The 19,386-nt window shown below is 32.1% G+C and overlaps 4 protein-coding genes across 6 annotated transcripts; 3 read left to right on the plus strand and 1 right to left on the minus strand.

Annotated features, from left to right (window-relative positions):
• The first annotated feature begins 3,760 nt into the window (after window positions 1-3,760).
• Window positions 3,761-8,106, plus strand: LOC124921169 (BTB/POZ and MATH domain-containing protein 4). The gene is made up of 4 exons (XM_047461792.1): window positions 3,761-4,405; window positions 4,955-5,300; window positions 6,102-6,378; window positions 7,669-8,106. The coding sequence occupies exons 1-4, from the start codon at window positions 4,011-4,013 to the stop codon at window positions 7,857-7,859; spliced, it is 1,209 nt and encodes a 402-aa protein (XP_047317748.1). The 5' UTR covers window positions 3,761-4,010; the 3' UTR covers window positions 7,860-8,106.
• A 2,714-nt stretch (window positions 8,107-10,820) lies between these two features.
• On the plus strand, window positions 10,821-14,859 carry LOC124921221 (NADH--cytochrome b5 reductase 1-like). Its single transcript, XM_047461848.1, has 9 exons — window positions 10,821-11,029; window positions 11,166-11,307; window positions 11,393-11,483; window positions 11,777-11,854; window positions 13,606-13,686; window positions 13,819-13,908; window positions 14,125-14,190; window positions 14,416-14,502; window positions 14,585-14,859. The coding sequence occupies exons 1-9, from the start codon at window positions 10,915-10,917 to the stop codon at window positions 14,675-14,677; spliced, it is 843 nt and encodes a 280-aa protein (XP_047317804.1). The 5' UTR covers window positions 10,821-10,914; the 3' UTR covers window positions 14,678-14,859.
• Window positions 14,860-15,055: 196 nt separating this feature from the next.
• Window positions 15,056-16,267, plus strand: LOC124921220. Its single transcript, XM_047461847.1, has one exon. The coding sequence runs from the start codon at window positions 15,102-15,104 to the stop codon at window positions 16,218-16,220; it is 1,119 nt and encodes a 372-aa protein (XP_047317803.1). The 5' UTR covers window positions 15,056-15,101; the 3' UTR covers window positions 16,221-16,267.
• A 722-nt stretch (window positions 16,268-16,989) lies between these two features.
• LOC124921820 (non-specific lipid transfer protein GPI-anchored 12-like) lies at window positions 16,990-18,501 on the minus strand. 3 transcript variants are annotated; one of them, XM_047462519.1, is made up of 3 exons: window positions 18,017-18,501; window positions 17,336-17,404; window positions 16,990-17,242 (listed from the first exon to the last, which is right to left on the minus strand). In XM_047462519.1, exons 1-3 carry the CDS (start codon window positions 18,420-18,422, stop codon window positions 17,112-17,114), a joined length of 606 nt encoding a protein of 201 aa, XP_047318475.1. In that variant the 5' UTR covers window positions 18,423-18,501; the 3' UTR covers window positions 16,990-17,111. The 3 variants fall into 3 exon arrangements, with proteins under 3 accessions (XP_047318475.1, XP_047318474.1, XP_047318473.1); XM_047462518.1 differs by having other exon boundaries at window positions 17,333-17,404; window positions 18,017-18,500; XM_047462517.1 differs by having other exon boundaries at window positions 17,327-17,404; window positions 18,017-18,500.
• Window positions 18,502-19,386: the final 885 nt, after the last annotated feature.

Raw genomic sequence — 19,386 nt, forward strand, 5'->3', positions numbered from 1 at the left:
TTATCACTAAAATGACAAAAAAAAAATATGAATTTTATCAAGTAGTACTCACATACTTTATCAATTGAAAATATTCTGCATTATAATTGTCTTAACAATGAATTTTTTTTTTTAGAAAGACTGACTAGTCAAAAGTTAGAAACTTATGCATGTGATGCAGTTTTCATTTTAATAAAGAGAAAGTAAGAAAATTGTTTAAAGAATTAAGATGTAGTACTCATAAAACTATATATATCTAGTAATAAAAAACTTATATAGCCCACTATTATGTAGTATGGTGACAATAGAGATAAGTACTCTTGCAAAATAAATATATATTGAGGACCATTGAGTTGAGTCCGTTTAAGATCCATTAAGTACAGAAGGATGACACAGTGCAATATGAGATAATTAATAAAGGTTGCAATAATGTTAGACCTTTGTGTTGTTACTTATGCTCAAATATGTCTATTGACAAATAAACTTAAGCTTGTATCATCAATTGAGATTCACTAAAAGATCAAAGCATAAATATATATTTCTTTCTTGTAATAAGCAAACAGATTTGCGTATTGAATCAATGTATAAACATAAACAATCTTACCATGAATTGCATAAACAAAACTGCTGATATCCTCAGCAGTGTCTAGTTTTCGATTGTCGTGGTAAACTAGTGTAAGCCAGCACACATAGTCGGGCTTCACACGATAAAACAACATGTTAGAATAATAACTTCCCTTAAGAAGAAGAAAACAAACAAAATGGTCCAATTTTGATATGGATTGCTTACCAAGTGGCCTGTTTTTGGTTCAACACTTATGAAATGCCAACTCCTTCCAGATTTCCATCACTGTTTATCCTAAAACTTTGGTATTTCTGTAAATAAAACTCTATAAAATACTGTATGATCCCGAAACAAGATTCATATATATATATATATATATATTTGAATTTGAAGCTCACAGTAAAACCTTTTGACTGATAATCCGAGTGAAAGGATCTCTAAGGGTGGAGAGCATTCCACTGATCTTCCCGTATGCTGCATCAGCTGATTTAAGATCCCAATCTACAAGAATTAAGTAGCTTGATGATTCAACACAATCACAGTAAGATAGAGGTTATATACCTTGAAGATTGAAAATTAGATCTACTAATGTCTCCCTGATTAAACCCCATGCTTCAACAAGAGTTCTCTAAATGGTGTTAACTGTCAATCATCATAGCTACTAATAATCTAAGATTTGTAAGAGTTACCTCACGAGCACGAGAAATAGAAAATGCAACAGTTAGAGATTCCGCTAAAGCTAAAGAAGCACTGTAGATTGCTGCGAACGAAAGTATTCATTCAACAGTATTCGTCGTTGAATCAATGTAATCAGAGATTGAAAATCATCGTTTGCGGTTGGATGTTGTTTCTTGTCCTGTGAGATTTGAGATGAAATCAAAATTAGGGTAGTAAAGCGTTCATTCTTTCTGTGATTTATGAAAGCTTAGATTCTTCCATTTGTTCTTCAATGTTGAAAGTGAATCTTTCTTTGTATTTCATCTTTGAATCTCGTTTGAGATATTTGCAAGGAATTTTTGACGGAAACTAACGTCGCCAATTTTGTAGAAATATTTGTCAAAATTTATGACACAAATAAAGATTTCTGATGGAATCAAAATCTATCAGAGACTATATCGAAACTGACGTAGAAAATTTCCATATATTTTGTGACATATTTTTACTTTCTATATTAGTTATGAAAATGAATTTTACTAAATTTTTTTTATTTTTTTCTACGTTTTTTCCTTCTTTTATTAAGTTTTTTAACGTTTTTTTAATTTCGTCATATAATATAGTTCTGACATCACCTAGCGTTAGTAATATTTCGTTAGAAATAACCTTCTTTTTTGTAGTGTTTTATTGTAGTATGGGTTTGTTCGTCTTACCATCTACGTGCTTCTCATACAAGAAATGGTGAATTTCCTTGTTTGTTATTTGACCTACATCATACCTTGTTGTTCTAAAGTTGATGTACACAAAATTATGTTTCTACTAAGTTAAACACTTTCTTTCAAGTTAAGACACTTAATTAATTTTAACAAACATATAAACTTTCGACAATCTAAAAAATGTTAGAGAACTTGGATCAATTACAAAAATTGAAACATTTATATTAACCTTGTTTTGAATGTTGAATGAAATGAATCAAATGTTTGAACTATACACTTTGTGATGTTAAGAATAAAAACATTTAAGCAATAAGATTTAATCTATAAATTGTAAAGTTAAGTTCGAATCATACTATGGTAAACCATGGTAAACCAGCTATTGTAAAAGATTAAGATTGTTTGTTCTTAGAATTTGAATATAAGTGAGTTTTTTAAATGTTAAGTTGATGATTAAAAATATTTACACAATATTAAATAATATGTCGGGAATACCATTTATCATTGAACTTCATTTGAATTAATAACATTTGATAATTGTTATTTAAAACCAACAAGTTTAAAAAGTTTATCTTAATTCAATAACTCCATATATAATAATCTAGTAAAGTTTTTTATTTTATTTTATTTTATTAAATTGGTGTATTGATATGGATTTTGCTCGCTGTGTGCGTGTGAGTGATTGTTTTTTGAAACATGTAAGTGACATGGCTCTTATTCCATTTATTTGCATGTATTTTTTTTTCCTTTTTTTTTTGTTATAGTACTTAGGATGAATCTTGGGCTTCCTTTGTTAGTTGGATGTTGGTTTTGTTAGTTGGATGTTGGGTTGTTTGACATGAAGATCCACAATGGGCCATTACAATTCATTGAAAAAAAAAAAAATCATTATTTTATATCTACTAATCTTTTTTACAAAATTTAATTTATTTATTTTTTTAGCATTTAAGTCTTTTTTTTATTTATTTTTTATTTTTTTAAAATTTGAGTTGGTGTTGTGTATTGTTTAGTTTGACAATTTATGCAATCAAATTGAATTTTTCGTCTCGAATTTTTATAATTCGAATAATACTCTTAAGTCTCTATCGTTGGTGAATCGTTTGTTGTATTACATTCCGATTGTGTTGATAATCTTTTCTGTAGTCCATGTTCATCCCCTTATTATTAAATGAGATGTTAATATTGATTAATCTTGAGTTATTTTTTATTTATAAATAAAAGGATATTGAAACCATTTTTTTTATATGGAGACTCTCATATAAGTTCATTCTCATGATTTGAATGAGTTTCTTACATTTTTTTATTATATACATATATGAACAATTATAATTTAATAAGACATTTTTTTAGCGTGGTTTATCAACAATGGTTAAGTATCATTATAATTTACGTTTAGAATATTTGGTAAAAATTATTACAACTCTATTTCACTAGTTCGTTTAACTTGTTTACTTCAAAACTCATTGTTTACTAACTCAAATGTTACCTCAACAAATGACTTTTTTTTAAATTGTTTTAAATTTATAAATGTTATTTTGTATTATTTATTAATTAATTTTTTTTAGATGTATTAAAATAGTTTATATGATAAAAATTATTTGAAGATAGAATAAAAAAAATAATAATAATAAAAATAATAATAATGTATGCAGTTGATCTTGCTTTTCCACACCCGGCGCTTAATGATATCTATAATATATATATTTTTTTTCAGTTTATTAGTGAAAAAATTAAGTATTATTGAAAAAAAATGTGAAAAGAAAGTACTATTATTTTTTTTATTTTTCTTTAAGTGCGGGCTTGAAGGCCGACTGAGTCAGGTGACGTGGCGTATACGTTTTTGCTTCTATGATATAAGAGGAAGGGAGAGAGAGAAACAGAAACCCTAGGCTTTTTCTCTTATCTGGCTTCAAAATCTAGCAATTTTCGGGTTCCATTCCAAAGCTGCTGCTGTCAGATTCTTCATCAATCATCTTCATCATCGCTTTACATCTATAAAGAAGAATCTCTACTAATAATTCGCTTCAATCAACATCCGCAACGGTATGCATTTCCGTCGATGACGTTGATCAGCCATTAGTTTGCGACACTTTGAATCAATGTCGGAACCATCGACTCCGGAGAAAAATCTCCTTGTTTCGCCCACGAGCTCTCGGTCCGTTACCGAGACCGTTAACGGCTCACACAAATTCGTGATCCAGGGGTATTCCCTCGCGAAAGGTATGGGAATTGGCAAACATATTGCCAGCGAGGATTTCACAGTAGGTGGTTATCGTTGGGCGATATATTTCTATCCAGACGGGAAGAATCCTGAGGATAATTCGACCTATGTATCGGTCTTCATCGCGCTGGCGAGCGAAGGAACGGATGTCAGGGCTTTGTTCGAGCTCACACTGCTTGATCAAAGTGGGAAGGGAAAGCATAAGGTTCATAGCCATTTTGATAGGTCGTTGGAGAGCGGGCCTTATACATTGAAGTATCGAGGCAGCATGTGGTTAGATTAGTCTACTCTCCAATCTATCTTAATTTTCGTCATTTATATGCTTAGTTGATTCGTTTTGCTGGTAACTTAGATGGGTTATTTATTAGCTGAAAATAATTGAAAGGGAATTTTTACAATCGTTCCTACATTTCAGCTTCATATTGATTTAGCAATGTAGGCCCTTAACCTTTGTTTTGTGGGTTGAGGTTTAAATTGCACATACTATTCAATCGTTTATGTTTGGCTTGCATGGTTGGAGTGGACTACTGGAGGGATGTTGTTTTTCCCTGCTGATATGCATAATTGTCGAGAGATGAACCAATTTACTTCTAATTCATGAATTACTTCAGGATATTTCATGAGCTTTACTAAATGCTTTTGTTCATGAGATGCACTCTATATTTATCTGTTTATGTGGGTGCTTGGTTTCATTAGTTTCCTGAACAAAATCATAAATGCTTCATATGCTGGTTTTGAAGACAAGTTTTCATTATTTGGTACCTTTTGACAAAATTTTGTGTGATTTCGCTTTCATTTTATCTTTGTTTCTTTCTCTTTTAGGGGATACAAGCGTTTTTTCAGGAGAGCGTTGCTTGAAAATTCAGATTACCTGAAAGATGATTGCTTAAAAATTAACTGTACTGTTGGAGTTGTGGTGTCTGCAATAGACTGTTCAAGATTACACTCAATTAAGGTGCCAGAATCAGATATCGGCGCACATTTCGGCACTTTACTAGAGAACATGGATGGTTCAGATGTAATTTTCAATGTATCAGGGGAGACATTTCATGCTCATAAGTTGGTACTTGCTGCAAGATCTCAAATTTTTAGATCTGAATTTTTTGATGATCCAGAGGGTAATAAACAGGAAATTGTGATAAAAGATATGGAGCCCAAGGTTTTTAAGGTGCGAATATCCCTAATTTTCTTCTTTATTGTTTTCCCAAGTAAGGGAAAAATAACTTTTGTTTCTCCTTTTTGCAAGTTTAGGTTCTTCCCACAACTGTTTTTGGTTTCTTTCTGTATTGATTTTCATGAATTTCTAGATTGACTATTCACATGTTTGAACTGCAATTATTGTGCTTTTGCCCAAATTTCCCCCACAAGTACCTTAATTGACTAATTTGTTGCATGAACCGTACAATGTTTTTTCTCTTTCATCATGAATTTCTTGCATTTTTATTTTGTCTCAGTATTATTCTTTCAATTTGTATTCGCATTTACTTTTGATGCAAAAGTATTCAATTGAAGTCAGAGTCATAGTGGTATGTGTTTGGACTTACTTTCTAGTTTAGGGTTAGACTAGTATAAAGACATATCTAAGTTACAGCTTAAAATTATTGAATGGCATTATTGAAGGTTCTATACTTCTCATCTCAATTTCTCTTGAACTCTCACTTCATGATCAATATTATATTAGTTTCCAACATTGAATTGCTACTTGACTAATGTCAAATTTATGTTATTATTCATGTTTAACCAGTTTTATTTTGTAGCTATTTGAAGTCAATTCTATGTCTGAAAAATATTTTTTTTTCCGCAAGAAAAGCATATTTTCCTTCTTAATGTTTATAACGCGAAAATGGAAATCAATCGCGTTCTTCATCTGACCTAAAGCCACTAGGAATAGCTAGCAACTGAACCCTTAACAATAAATTTACCAATGTTCATGTCTAATTGATTCATTGTAAAATCTGTTGTGCTGCAGGCAATGCTTCATTTCATATACCGAGATGAGCTTCTGGAAGATGATTTGGAAGCTTCTAGTTCATCTCCCGAGTTCTCTATATCCGATACATTAATAGCAAAGATTTTATCAGCAGCTGATAAATATGAGCTGGGAAGATTAAGAAGGATGTGCGAGTCCTACATCTGCAAGGACATATCTGTTAACACTGTTGCCAAAACTCTGGCTTTAGCAGACTGTTTTCATGCGACAGAATTGAAAGTGGTTTGTCTAAGATTTGCAGCTGAGAATCTTGCAGGTGAGAACTGATCCCTTGGGTATAATTGCTATATGAAATGGCATAATCTCTAAAATATGAAAATCCATCATTTTCATTTGGAAATTGATATTATCATTCTTTTACTCTTTACTACTCTTCTACGTTGAGTCCTTTCTCAATTCCTAGAAGTCGTGGCTATATTTAGTGCCTGTTACTGATCTCTAAGTGATTGAAAAATTGTTTTACTACATTCTATACATCCTACGATTCCACCAAAAGTTCATTACTAGAACAACATTTCTGTATTGTTCACATCTTCTTATGTCTTGGGTGTTCCAATTTTCAATATTTGTATGTCTTGGGATTCGGTGGTTAGTCTGATACATGCATATCATTTGGTTTAATTTCACTAGCTACTGTGATTAAGTATGTCATTGTGCAAACCAATGCCATATTTGTTATGGACATTGATTCTTCTGTGTTTTCTATTCTCTACTAGTTTACAATTTTCTAATTCCTAGTTTCTCAATAAATTAGACGATATGGGATTTAATATGTCTTAGGTTCTGAGCCACCCAACAATCTTGTGGGCCCGAATGACAATATACCTCCTAGTTACCACACTGCATTTTCAGGAAGTTGGGATCAAAGGAGGCAATTGTTGGGTATTAATTTTGTTACCAAAGTTTAGGATAAGACTGTCCAACTTCGACAGCAAAGGCTCTTCTAATTATACACAGATAGAACATAGAGTAGTGTACTTACTGCCAGTTTCTTATTGTTTGAATCCTTTATAAGGCACAGTTAGAAGGAAGTTAGATTTGTGAATATTTTTGTACACTCGTTTGTCAGATCATTGTAATCGAGTATACTTCAGTCATAGGCTAGATTTCATTCAATCTTTGTAACCAAGACTCATATCTCCCTTGGCTTATTTACCATTTTGAAGGACAGTATGAAACACAATTATTTATAGAATATGAAGTTGTCTTTGAATATATACACTTCATTTAACTAGTTACATCTCTTTTGTGGCAATAACGTCTTACCAAAGGTTGCAAAATTTCATTGGGAGGAAATTGTTAGAAAAGTGGTAAGGGTCTTGAACTAAGAACCGAGGTCTCATTTCCGAGGATGCCATGGTAGACTGCCTCTTCTATTCTAGGTGGAAAACCCTAGTCTAAATGAAAACAAGAAAAAGAACTTGTTAGAAAAGTAATTTGAATGTCTATTTATTACCATTCTGCCAATTTCATTGTGTAAAATGACACTAGAGCTAGAATATGTTACATTTCACATTAACATTTGTATTCATTAATCTGTTGACAGCTGTTATGAGGTCTGACGGTTTCCAGTACCTTAAGGAGAACTGTCCAACATTACAGTCGGAGATCCTGAAGACGGTTGCAGGTTGTGAGGAGGAATGCAGCAGCGGCGGTGGAAAGTCCCTGAGCGTTTGGGCTCAGCTCTCAGACGGTGGCGATACTAGCGGCAGGAGGGTCAGGTCAAGAATTTCTTAGAAAAAAAAGAAGTGGAAATAGGACAATTTTTTTTTCTCCCTTCCAGAAAAAAAAAAGTTGTGGGCTGTATAATGTTTGTGGTGATTTTAGAAATATATGATGATAATACTGAAAAAAAAAGTGGCAGAAAGGGACTACTTTTATGCTTAACTATTCCTTAATTGTCTCTTAAATGTATGGATGTTTGGTGATGATTTCAGCTAATGTTTAATTACTTCAGCTAAGGGTTATTAAGTGATGTTGTTTACTTTAGCTTTTGTTTAAAAATGTTTGTTTTTGTCACTGGTTTCTATTATATCTGAAATAATTTAAATTTCTTTTGAGTTATAAATGATTTCATTTTCATCAACAAATTGTGACCAAACTTCTTCGAATACAACTTTTATTATTGGGTGGTTCTTCAAACCACAAAAAGTATCGCACTTCTTGTCTTGAATAAGACATTATTGAAATATAGGGTCGTTGGCCAAGATTTGGTCATTGAGACTTTCAAATGCATCACCTGTCAAAACAAATTGAGCTATATCTCACAATTTATCAACGTATGTCGATTGCACTTCCTGTTCGTTAATCACATTTAGTGGTTTCCCAAGACTAATTTTGGGATTTTTAAGAAAATAATCAACAATTTTGCAGACTGCATATCTCTTCTCCAAACCCAAAATTGCCGCATTTTATCTCGTAAACCTCTTGAGTCTCCACTTTTACTTCATCAAAACTGGTTTGTTGGGTCACTTGAAGAACCGAACTTGAGTTCTTCAATTCGCCAAAATAGTTTAGATGTTTATCTCTAAAACATTCGTTGATTGTTGAAGTGTTTCGCCCTTAACATTTTCCTCTAATAGCATAATCACCTTCTGCATTACGGTCAACATTTTTTCATTCGGACGAGTCGTTTATCATTTCGATCTAATGTTTTATATTCTCTTTGAACTTTAAACACATCTCTTTTAGCTCGTTTTTCATTTCGAGTTCTGTCATTTCCGACTAATTAAGTTACTAGGCAGATTGCATTTCAAAAAAGACCCAGATTCTTTTAAGAAAATATTTAATAGGACCACAGTGAACAACCAAAATTGTGTTAGGATTTATATCTCCCAAATCCGACATGTTTGAAAACAATCTGTAAAAACACAAGAAAGAAGAACACAGAACACACAGATTTATAGTGGTTCACTCAAATTGAGCTACATCCACTTCAGCCACCACCAGATTACTATGAAGAAGAAGAATGAATACAAAGTTTTTTCCTCACACTTTTATCTCTCTAGAATTCAGTCTTAACAATGTAAACCCTTAATAATCACATATTTATAGGGTAAACATTCAGGTAATAAACCTAAAAACTTTGGTCATGCCCAAGCCCAAAACAAAAAAGAAAACTCAATAAACTCTAATTAACAATGTAGAATTTATTATAAGTGTAGGCTCCATAACTCAACAAATTGATGGGAAGATATAGTTCCAACTATATGCTATCATCCACCTTCCGTGTCCTCAAACGAGCGCCGACTCTATGGTGTCCGTGACAAACGAAATCGGAAAACAAAAATGATGTTGGCGGTCACTAGGTTTAACAAAGGCTAATTACAATTACATAAGCGATCGCAATCGTGTGAATATCGCGAACTCAAATTCGCGATCGCGCCAAGGGAGTATTACAGTTTTGCGACGATCTTCATCCTTTGCAACACTTCTTCTTTTTATTTTTGAGTGATTTGATTAGGATTCTTGTGAACTATTTCTAAGCAGCGACTACAGTGGTAATTTTAGACAAATGTCTTAAATACAAATTTACTTCAGCTATAAACTTCAATTTGTACACACTATTTTACAAAGAACGAACTATGATACCACTATTATACCTTGAAGTAGAATTATGTGTAAATCTTGAACATAAAAGATAAAAATATTATATTAAGATAAATAGTGAAAAATTAATAGAGGGATAGAACCCTATGTGAATAAGATGTGATGAAAGAGAACACGAATTAACCGAATAGTTAAACAAATTGATCAATATTTTTTTATGTTTGACTGATATTTGAGTGCTTAGCCTTCACTATTTTTCCAATCAGAATCAGTTCTTATCCCCAACTGTTTTACTTTATATCTTTATTCAATTAACTACAATTAGTGCATTAACCCTAATGTCCTTTACATGTGTATCATAATTCTTTTCTTGTGTTTTTCAATAATTATAATCTAATAAATGTTTTCTATATATTTTTTTTTATTAGTAAGATAGTTTAGGTAGAAACATATCTTTTTCAAATCTTACTTTAGAGTTTCTTATTATTAAAATTGGAGTTTCTTATTGTTAAAATTATATAAAGAAGGTTTTGTTTATTGGTTTTAAACACTTGTTAACTTATTATCAACATTGGTATTTATAAATAAATAAAATCAATGTCACCAATAATTTAATTACCGATTTTTAGCGAATTTATAGGTTTAACTACGTATACTGTGAAATTCGGTAGTCAAAATCTTCGTTTCGTTAAAATCGGTAGTTAAAATAGTGACATTGATTATTTTATTTATTTATAAATATCAACGTATATAATAAGTTAACTGTATTTAAAACTGTTTAAAATTTTAAATAAAAATCATAAATTGTAAGGTTTTGAAAATTGAGATTCGCAAATCCAATTCTAACCCGAGTCTCAATTTCACAATTCATTCTAATAAAAAACAACTCTTAATTTAACTATTATTGTAGTTTAATTTCAAAAATATTAATTAAAAAATAAATATTAAGAATTCAATTTTTACTTCAAAATAAATCTTTAAAGTTAGGTAAAATGAAGATTATTCAAACAAATGATTTTGAAAAAAAAAGTTCAATAGGATCTTATAGTAAAATATATAAAATAAAATGTGAACTTATTTTCTATTTTATGAAACACAAATTTTATGTACGAAATAAAGTTCATTGTTCCCGAATATGGTAGCTTTCAAAGTCTCTCAGTCTTTTTGTTGAAGGTCCGCTCGCCCTCTTCTTCATCAGAGGAGCACTTCTCATTCAGAATCAAAAAAACAAATCTTCAAGATCATGGCGTTAATGCAATCTAACAGGGTTGAGTTCATGGTGGGTGTTGCTGTTGCCCTCTTCGCTGTTGGCGCCGGCACCGCTTATTTCTTCTACATCTCCAACAAGAAACTCAAAAGTACATTCTTTTTCCCATCAATCCCAATTAAATTTGTTAAATTTGACGACCCTTTTATGTCTGATACATATGAGATATTGTTTTCAGTATTGTTTCATACCCAGGTTAACTAATTCCATAATATGCATATCTGTAGGTTGTTTGGATCCTAAAATCTTTAAAAGATTCAAGCTTGTTAAACTTACTCAACTTAGCCATAATGTCGCCAAATTTAGGTTTGCTTTGCCCAAATCAACTTCTGTTTTGGGACTTCCAATAGGACAACATATTAGCTGCAGGTAAGTCATGTGTGTATATATTTGAGATGATTGTATATCTATGTTTTCTTTATCATATCTGATTTTCTTGTTGAGTTTTGAATAGAGGAAAGGATAGTCAAGGCGATGAAGTTATCAGACCTTATACTCCCACAAGTTTGGATACTGATGTTGGTTATTTTGAGCTTGTTATTAAGGTATCTTCAGTCTAAGTTGCTCAAGCTGATTTATAAACATATGAATTATAATACTATTTGTTATGTTTGTAAAAATTCACAATGATACTCTGGAATATCATTCATTGCTGATAGTTTAAAAAAAATATCACATTCAATTTTACTTTGGTTACTTTCCAATGTTATTGCGATTGTGACAAAATAGTAGTTTCTAGATAGACTCGATTACATTTAGACATGAATGGTATTAGAGTTATTTATTGATCCTTGGTTTTTGTGAATGTTTTTTACACATTCATTTTCATGTGAAACAGATGTATCCACAAGGAAGAATGTCCCATCATTTCCGAGAAATGAAAGAAGGAGATTACATGGATGTAAAGGGACCCAAGGTAACAAACAAGTCCTTTTATTTTCTCTTAGGCCATTCCACTCCACTGTTTATTACTCTTATCCTTGGAAGAAAAATCAGTAATTTATCTATATAGAGAGGACTGAAGATGTAAGGGTAGAAATAGGTAATTAGAAGTAGTATAAGGATATTATGGGAATTAGTAGAGTAAGTTAGCAACTTATAAATAGTGGAGTATGTACTATTTGGAGGAGTAATGAATGAAATCGTGTTAAATCGGGATTATCTCACTTTGGCTTAGGTCATTCTTAGTCTCACTTACATTTCTTCTACAAACCCTAGATCTTTAGGCTCATACGTAATTGAAGACATGGATTAGCATTATTTAGATGCTTTAGAAGATTTTTATGGTTTATGGTGGACTTAGGGTCTGAAAGTTGTTATATTATCAATCAAAATGAGGTAAAAAAGATCAACCGTAGTTGGGCCTGATAAATGTCGAGGTCTCAAAATGATGGGTTTTGCATTTGGTAGTGTTGTGGGATATTAAGATGTGAAAGATTTCAATCTTGGCATGGCTGACCCTTAACCCCTTATGATGCCTGAAATTTGGGGGTGTTTCAAAATTTAGTTCTTTTGTCATTAAATTTGAAGGCTTCAAAACAGCATAAATGTACTTCTCCCAATGGGGGTAGGTTGAAATTTAATGTTGATGTTGAATTTGATAATGGAAACTGCTGGCATTGTCTTGGGGAATTATCTTGGTGCACTTCGACTTTTCTCTTCCATGCTTGAATGCCTTCGTTGTTGACGTTATTGCACTTAAATGAGACATGGATATTGTCCAAGACTGCAACTTCCTGGTGTTGATTTCGAAAAATTATTGCAAATTTTGATTGATTGCTGTTGTCTTGGTGTGAAGAAGAATTGGAAAGTTCAGCCTATTATCTTAGATATCAAATCTTATCAATCAAACAAAGATTTTAATTTAAGGTGGGTTAGAAGAGATGCTAACAAACCCACCATGTGTAGCTAAATTGAAAATAATATTGGATTAATGGGCTTACCATCATGAGGTATCAAGTTTGATTCCCAATAAAAACACCAAAATTAAAGTGGGGTCATGGAAGTAATTTTTTTTTCCTGAAAGAAGCTAGCACAACATCCCACCGCTATACCCCATTTCAGTTAAGGTGCTTTAAATGAGAATTGAATAGGAGACCTCTGTCTCTTATTTCAAGTTTCTTACCACTTGAGCTACCATGACAGTGGTTGTGTTAGCCTCCTCAAGATTAGTCAAGACGTGCACAAGTTGGCTTGGAATCACAATAGAAAAGAATAGATGCGCTAGTTCTTAAATTCATGTTATCATCTCCATATCTTTGTTTGGATCTGTCTCTATGCTTCATGTATTCTATCTAGGATGTAGAAAACAATCTCCTAACTGTGCATACTCCAAAATTTCTGACAATCCTAAAATTAACATGGGCCAAAAGGACAAGGACATTAGTTATTCCAGGTGAAGCTTCTTTTTCAAGTCAGTTGTCCGTAGATGAAAGTTAACTCCTCATTTCATTCATTTCCTATTTTTCTGGGAAAAAGGTCAACTGCTCATTAATATTAAAAAGGACACACGAGGAGTGTCCAAAACTACATGAAAATGAGAGAAAGCAACAGTAAGAAGTACATGAAAATGAGAGAAAGATCCACTTTTTTTTTTTTTTTTTTATCTTAGAAGTCATGTCTACAATATAGCCTTTGTTCTTTACTCACTTACGTTGTTGTTTTAAGGGACGCTTCAAATATGAACCTGGGCAAGTCAGAGCTTTTGGTATGCTTGCTGGAGGTACGGGTATTGCTCCAATGTTCCAGGTATATGACTTAACTCTGCAAAAACATGAAAATTTTGCTTGTAAAGAGAATTTTTTATTTGTTCCCCTTTGTGTAGGTTTTAGTTATCTGCTGACTTATCTGCTCATCACATTTGTCGTTCATCAACTTCAGGTTGCCAGAGCAGTACTGGAGAATCCAATTGATAAAACCAACGTGCAACTTATCTATGCAAATGTCACATATGACGACATTCTTTTGAAGGTATAAAAGCCTTTTTTTTGTTGTTGCTGAAGATGAAGTTATAGAAAAAAAAGTGCCAGTCTTCATATTTTATTGCATTTAAGGATTTTAAAGAAGGTTCATCTGCCAAAAAAATGGAAAATGTGAACGATGCACCGGAAATACCTTAAATCTTTATTCAATTGCATGTCTGTCAACTTTGATCAATTGTGTATGCTTTGTTGCAATTCTCTGCAGGAAGAGCTGGATTCAATGGCTAGTACTTTTCCTAACCGCTTTAAAGTCTACTATGTTCTCAATCAGGTTATTTAATTCTTATTTCCCTTAAAAAAAATTATGATCAATCAAATGTCTTAGCTTCGGACTACTGCTAGTTTAAGTAATAAATGCAACATCTTAAACTTTACATTTTTTTTTCCATGGTTCATTTTCGGGTTCCTACTAGCTAGTTGTGAAGAACAAATGAATAGATTTGTTTTGGTTTTGCACTTTGCTTAGTTCTTAACCTGTTTTTAATTACTCACTCAGCCACCTGAAGGATGGGAAGGCGGGGAAGGATTCATATCCAGGGAGATGATTCAAGCACACATCCCTGAACCAGGATCCGATATTAAGGTTCAGTCTTATAAATTGTATTCCTGTTTACGTGGATTTGAAAATTTTGACAGTTTGAGTTTCTTTCTTGGTTTATTTGAAGATACTGAGGTGTGGACCGCCGCCCATGAACAAAGCAATGGCCGCTCATCTCGATGCTCTTGGTTACACTTCTCTTATGCAGTTCCAATTCTAATCTTTCTTTCTAACTCTTCTATTCTACCCACATCAATAATTCATCCCAGGTTCCGTTTATCGGCAGGTTTTGTTAAAACTTTTGTTAGAATCTTTGTGAGAAATTTATCATCAATCTATTGGATTTTTCGCCTTTTGATTGAACTCGATCATTATTCTACGAATGGAATGAAAATTTTAAGATTTTCTATTGTTGTTATGTATTGACATATAACAATTATTCTTAAAAAGAAAATAAAAAAATATTTTGATTTTTAAAAATGGCACATATATATTTGTAACGGTCTAGAAACGGTTATAAATGAAGTTAGATTTTATTGGTTAAACGGTTATAAGATCCTATCTTCTCTCTCTACTACTCTCATTTTACAATCTCTTTCTCAATTTCATTCTCACATATTATTATTCTCTCTCTTCTATTCTCCATGTCCTCCGACGAAGAATCCACCGGCGATCCTCCATCCTCCACCGGCGCCGCCGCAACGCACAATGTATATTCCGTCGAAAAAGCTCGAACCGCCATTGCATCACTCTCCCGAATCTTATCTTCCGTTCCATCATCTCTCTCATCTTCCGAAAACCCAGCCCTATCCCTCCTCCTAGATACATCAATCGCCAAACAGATTTCCGCTCTCTTACGAAGCCCTACAGCCGGCGCCGGCGACGATAACCTCTGCCGATGGCTCTACGACACATTTCAATCCGGCGATTCCGCTTTACAACTAATCGTCCTCCGTTTCGTCCCCGCCGTAGCTGGAGCCTACCTCCCTAACGCAGGAGCATATCTCGTCGGAGCACTCCTCAAACGACGATCTCTCGCCGGATTCGAAGCCGTTCTCCTCGCTCTCTATGCACACGAAACCTCCGCTCGTAACGGCCAGGCCGTAACCGTCAACATCCCGGACCTATCTCACTGCAGTATCTACCACGAGACGAAACTTACGGTTAAGAATTCATCAACCGATCTTAATCTAGCAGTTCTCTCGCCATCATTAGAACCACACGGAACCGTCCGATCAACTCGCCGGGCACGTATCGTCGGCGTAGCGCTGGAGCTCTATTATGGTAAAATCTCGCAAATGCCCTTAGGTTCGAAACTCGATTTCTGCGAGTTTTGCAGAATCTGGGCAGGGCAAGATGGGGAAATGTATAAAAATTGTCTTGAGGAAGATGAAGAGGTGATACGTAAAAAGCGTGAAGAGGAAACGAGAGAAAGAGATGAGAAGGTGACGAAGAGTGGTGACGTGGAGGAGAGAGAAAGCGGGAAGATTCAACTTCCATGGGAGCTTTTACAGCCGGCGTTGAGGATTCTTGGACATTGTATTATGGGACCTATGAATAAGGCTGTCGACGGCGGCGATAAGTTGCAGAAGGCGGCTTGTATTGCTTGTAGGGCGTTGTATGCTAGAGCTCTTCATGACGTAAGCCCTAGGGCAATTTTGGCAACTAGTAGTCTTCTTAGATTGGCTAAACTGGCTGAAGAGGCACAGAAAGATAGATTTGACCCTACTGATATTCCGGTCACCGCTGTTATCAATGTTTAATGGTTTGTTTTCTTCCCGTTTTGCCCTTCTCCATTTTGTTATTATATAATGTTGATTAGGGTTCATGTTTTGGTATATTCATGATTTAATTTTGAAATTTATAAAGATATATTGGTCTTTAACTCTTTATATATGTTTATGTTAATTTTTCATAACATTATTAGCATATTTGAAAATAGCTAGCTAGGTAACTTATATGGACTTTTTGACATAATTATATTTCATTAAAAAGTTATTAAAATTAATATTTATTTAGTCTTTTTTACATGCAAAATGTTTTAGAACTTGTTTACAAAATTCAACTCACTTGATGTTTTACAAAAAATTAATATTTCATTTAGTTTGGAGAAGTTTACTAATGACATTTTGGATTTAAAAATAATTATTATTTATTTAAAAATAATATTGTTTACTAAATGAATAAAATTAATCACATAGAATAATCTAACAAATAACTCACAAAATAGTTTAAATAAAAAAAAAAATCTTATTTATAAAAATAAATATCTCAAATTCTATTATCACTACAAATGTCTTAAACTAAATTAAAACTAGTTGGAAGGGACAAATTTCTTAATAAAAAAGAAAGTAAAACAGATAGTCTATTAAAGCAATTTGAAAAATTGAACTTTTAACCATTTTGAAATGAAATCAATATCATATAGAGAGAAAGAGAGAGAGGAAGTGCAAGAAAATACTGATTTTCAAATAAACTCTGCAATGATACAATATAAGATGACAACAATTCCATACATGATGAACAATTAATAAATTCAAACAGTAATAACAAATAACAATAGTAATTAATTAATAATGTAATGGGTGTTTGCATAGAATACAATACATGAATAATATAACAATAGAAATTAATTAAGACTAAAGGAAGAAGAATTACTGCAGCAGAAATGTATAGAGGAATGAAATTCCAATAATTAAAGTTGATGATGATATTATTAGCTTGTCATTGCTAGAAATTCCTGGAGGAGGAGCTAATATTGGACCTCCAATCGGCACCCCCATACCTACATTAATACAAATTAAATATTAACTTTTAAATAATTAACAAACTATTATTATTATTATATAAATGCATTTTAATTAATTACCATTACCACCATCTGGTGTAGACATAGGTGCTCCACTTGGTGCTCCAATTGGTGCCATATTTACTGGATATCCTAACACTGTATAAATAATAAATTATCAATATTTTTTAGAGAAAATATAATTTATTAAGGCCTCCTATCAACAAATATTATTTTTATTATTATTAGAGAGAGCAAACATATGGTATAAATTGAGCCACAATTTTAGGTAGAAACTATCAATAATTGAATATATATATATAATATTGGCATCCTAGCTATAAATTGCATTTATTTTGACGTGTAGTTAATTAGGTAAATTATATTATTATGAATATGACACTTACACTAGGCTTATTATGTTTGAGCGTTTTAAATATAATTGTTAAAAGGGAAAAAAATAATATAAAAATCTTTTTTCCAATTAAATTTTTAATCTACTCAATATCCTCCGTCAATTCTCTTATCATATTATCCTAGTTCAAATACATTCATTATCTTAATTAAAACTAGACTATAAAATTATTTATCCTAGTTCAAATACATTCATTATCTTAATTAAAACTAGACTATAAAATTATTTGATCGGTTGGTGATTTGTTTATATGTAAGAAATCCCAAGTTAATAATTCTGATATGATAGTGGAAGAGATTAGTTAGGGTTTATAATAATCTAGGTAGGTTAAAATGAGAGATGAGAGATTTGCTTACAAGAACAAGTGCTGGCGGGAGGAGCATCAAGGCCGCAAACAGAGGGAAGTTTGAGAGCTTTCTGAACATCGAACTGAATCCCAAAGCTAGAATATGAATTTCCGAGTAGCTTACAAAGACAGATCGGTTGGCTGTCAATCAAACCTGCAAGCTCCGGGCAACATTTACTATCCGGCGTCTTCTCTTGACTCCCTACCTCAACGTAAGTAAGACAATCCGACATATTAAACAGCGCATTCATGCAAGGGTCCTCCGCCGGTCCCGGCGCTAACATTCCTCCTCCCATTTCCATAGGCGGTGCGGCCGGTGGCTGCGAGAACGTCGTCGGAGGTACGGCATTGGACGCGGCATGAGATCCAATCGGTAGAAGGAAAGAAAGTGTAAATAGGAATGCGATTGCGGCCATGGCTGGCTAGCTAGGTTAGGTTAATTCTGGATGGATGGATTGAATATAGAAAATAGTAAAGGTAGTTGAAGAATTGAAGGAGTTGAGTTATGTCTTTATAGGCGGCAGGCAGGCATTGAATACATACATAAGTCTCTTTTTCTTAACAGATTCATAAATGCAACAGCTCATCACATTCACACCTTCAACTATAAATTAAATGTCAATTCATATAATCCAAATATTTTCATTATTTCATCTTAATTTCAATATATCATTTTTACCAAAAAAAAAAATATATTAAAGGTATTTTTAATGATACGAATTATTGGTTTTGTTTTTAAGTTAAATAGTCTTATATATATTTTCAATCATGTGAGATTTAATTTATGTTAATTTGATAACTTAAAAATAAAATTATCATGTTAATTAATTAGTATAATCAAAAGAATAACTTCTTATTTCTATATATAATAATATACATTTTAATCATATCAATTAGGCACAAATGTTTGGCCTTAAATTAGTCAAAAATAAAATAAAAATATCAATAAAAGTTTGAAATTTTTTTTTTTTCCTTCTTGGTTCACTATTAAGACTTTACTAAGTCTAGCCTGTATGGTTTACTTTTAATTTGAATTTTTCGGTGATATTTTTTTGTATAACAATAACTTATCGGTTTTATTTTACCGATTTATTATTAATTAGTTCAATTTTCAGTTAAATTATTTTTCTAGCGATTTAACTTATAATAATTTAATTATATATTTGTATTTTATAATTTATATTAGTTATTTGTAAATATTATATATATTATAAGTAATATTTAATAATATATGATATATCTATATATATTAGTTATTTTAAAATTTAAAATTATAATTTTTATAGAATTGTTTTTTAAAATAAAAATATATAACTATTAGTTAAAAAAAATGTACTTAAAGTCTATATATTATATTGATACAATAATATAATATATTAT

This window comes from Impatiens glandulifera, chromosome 1 (assembly GCF_907164915.1).
Source record: "Impatiens glandulifera chromosome 1, dImpGla2.1, whole genome shotgun sequence".
Classification (NCBI taxonomy): domain Eukaryota; kingdom Viridiplantae; phylum Streptophyta; class Magnoliopsida; order Ericales; family Balsaminaceae; genus Impatiens; species Impatiens glandulifera.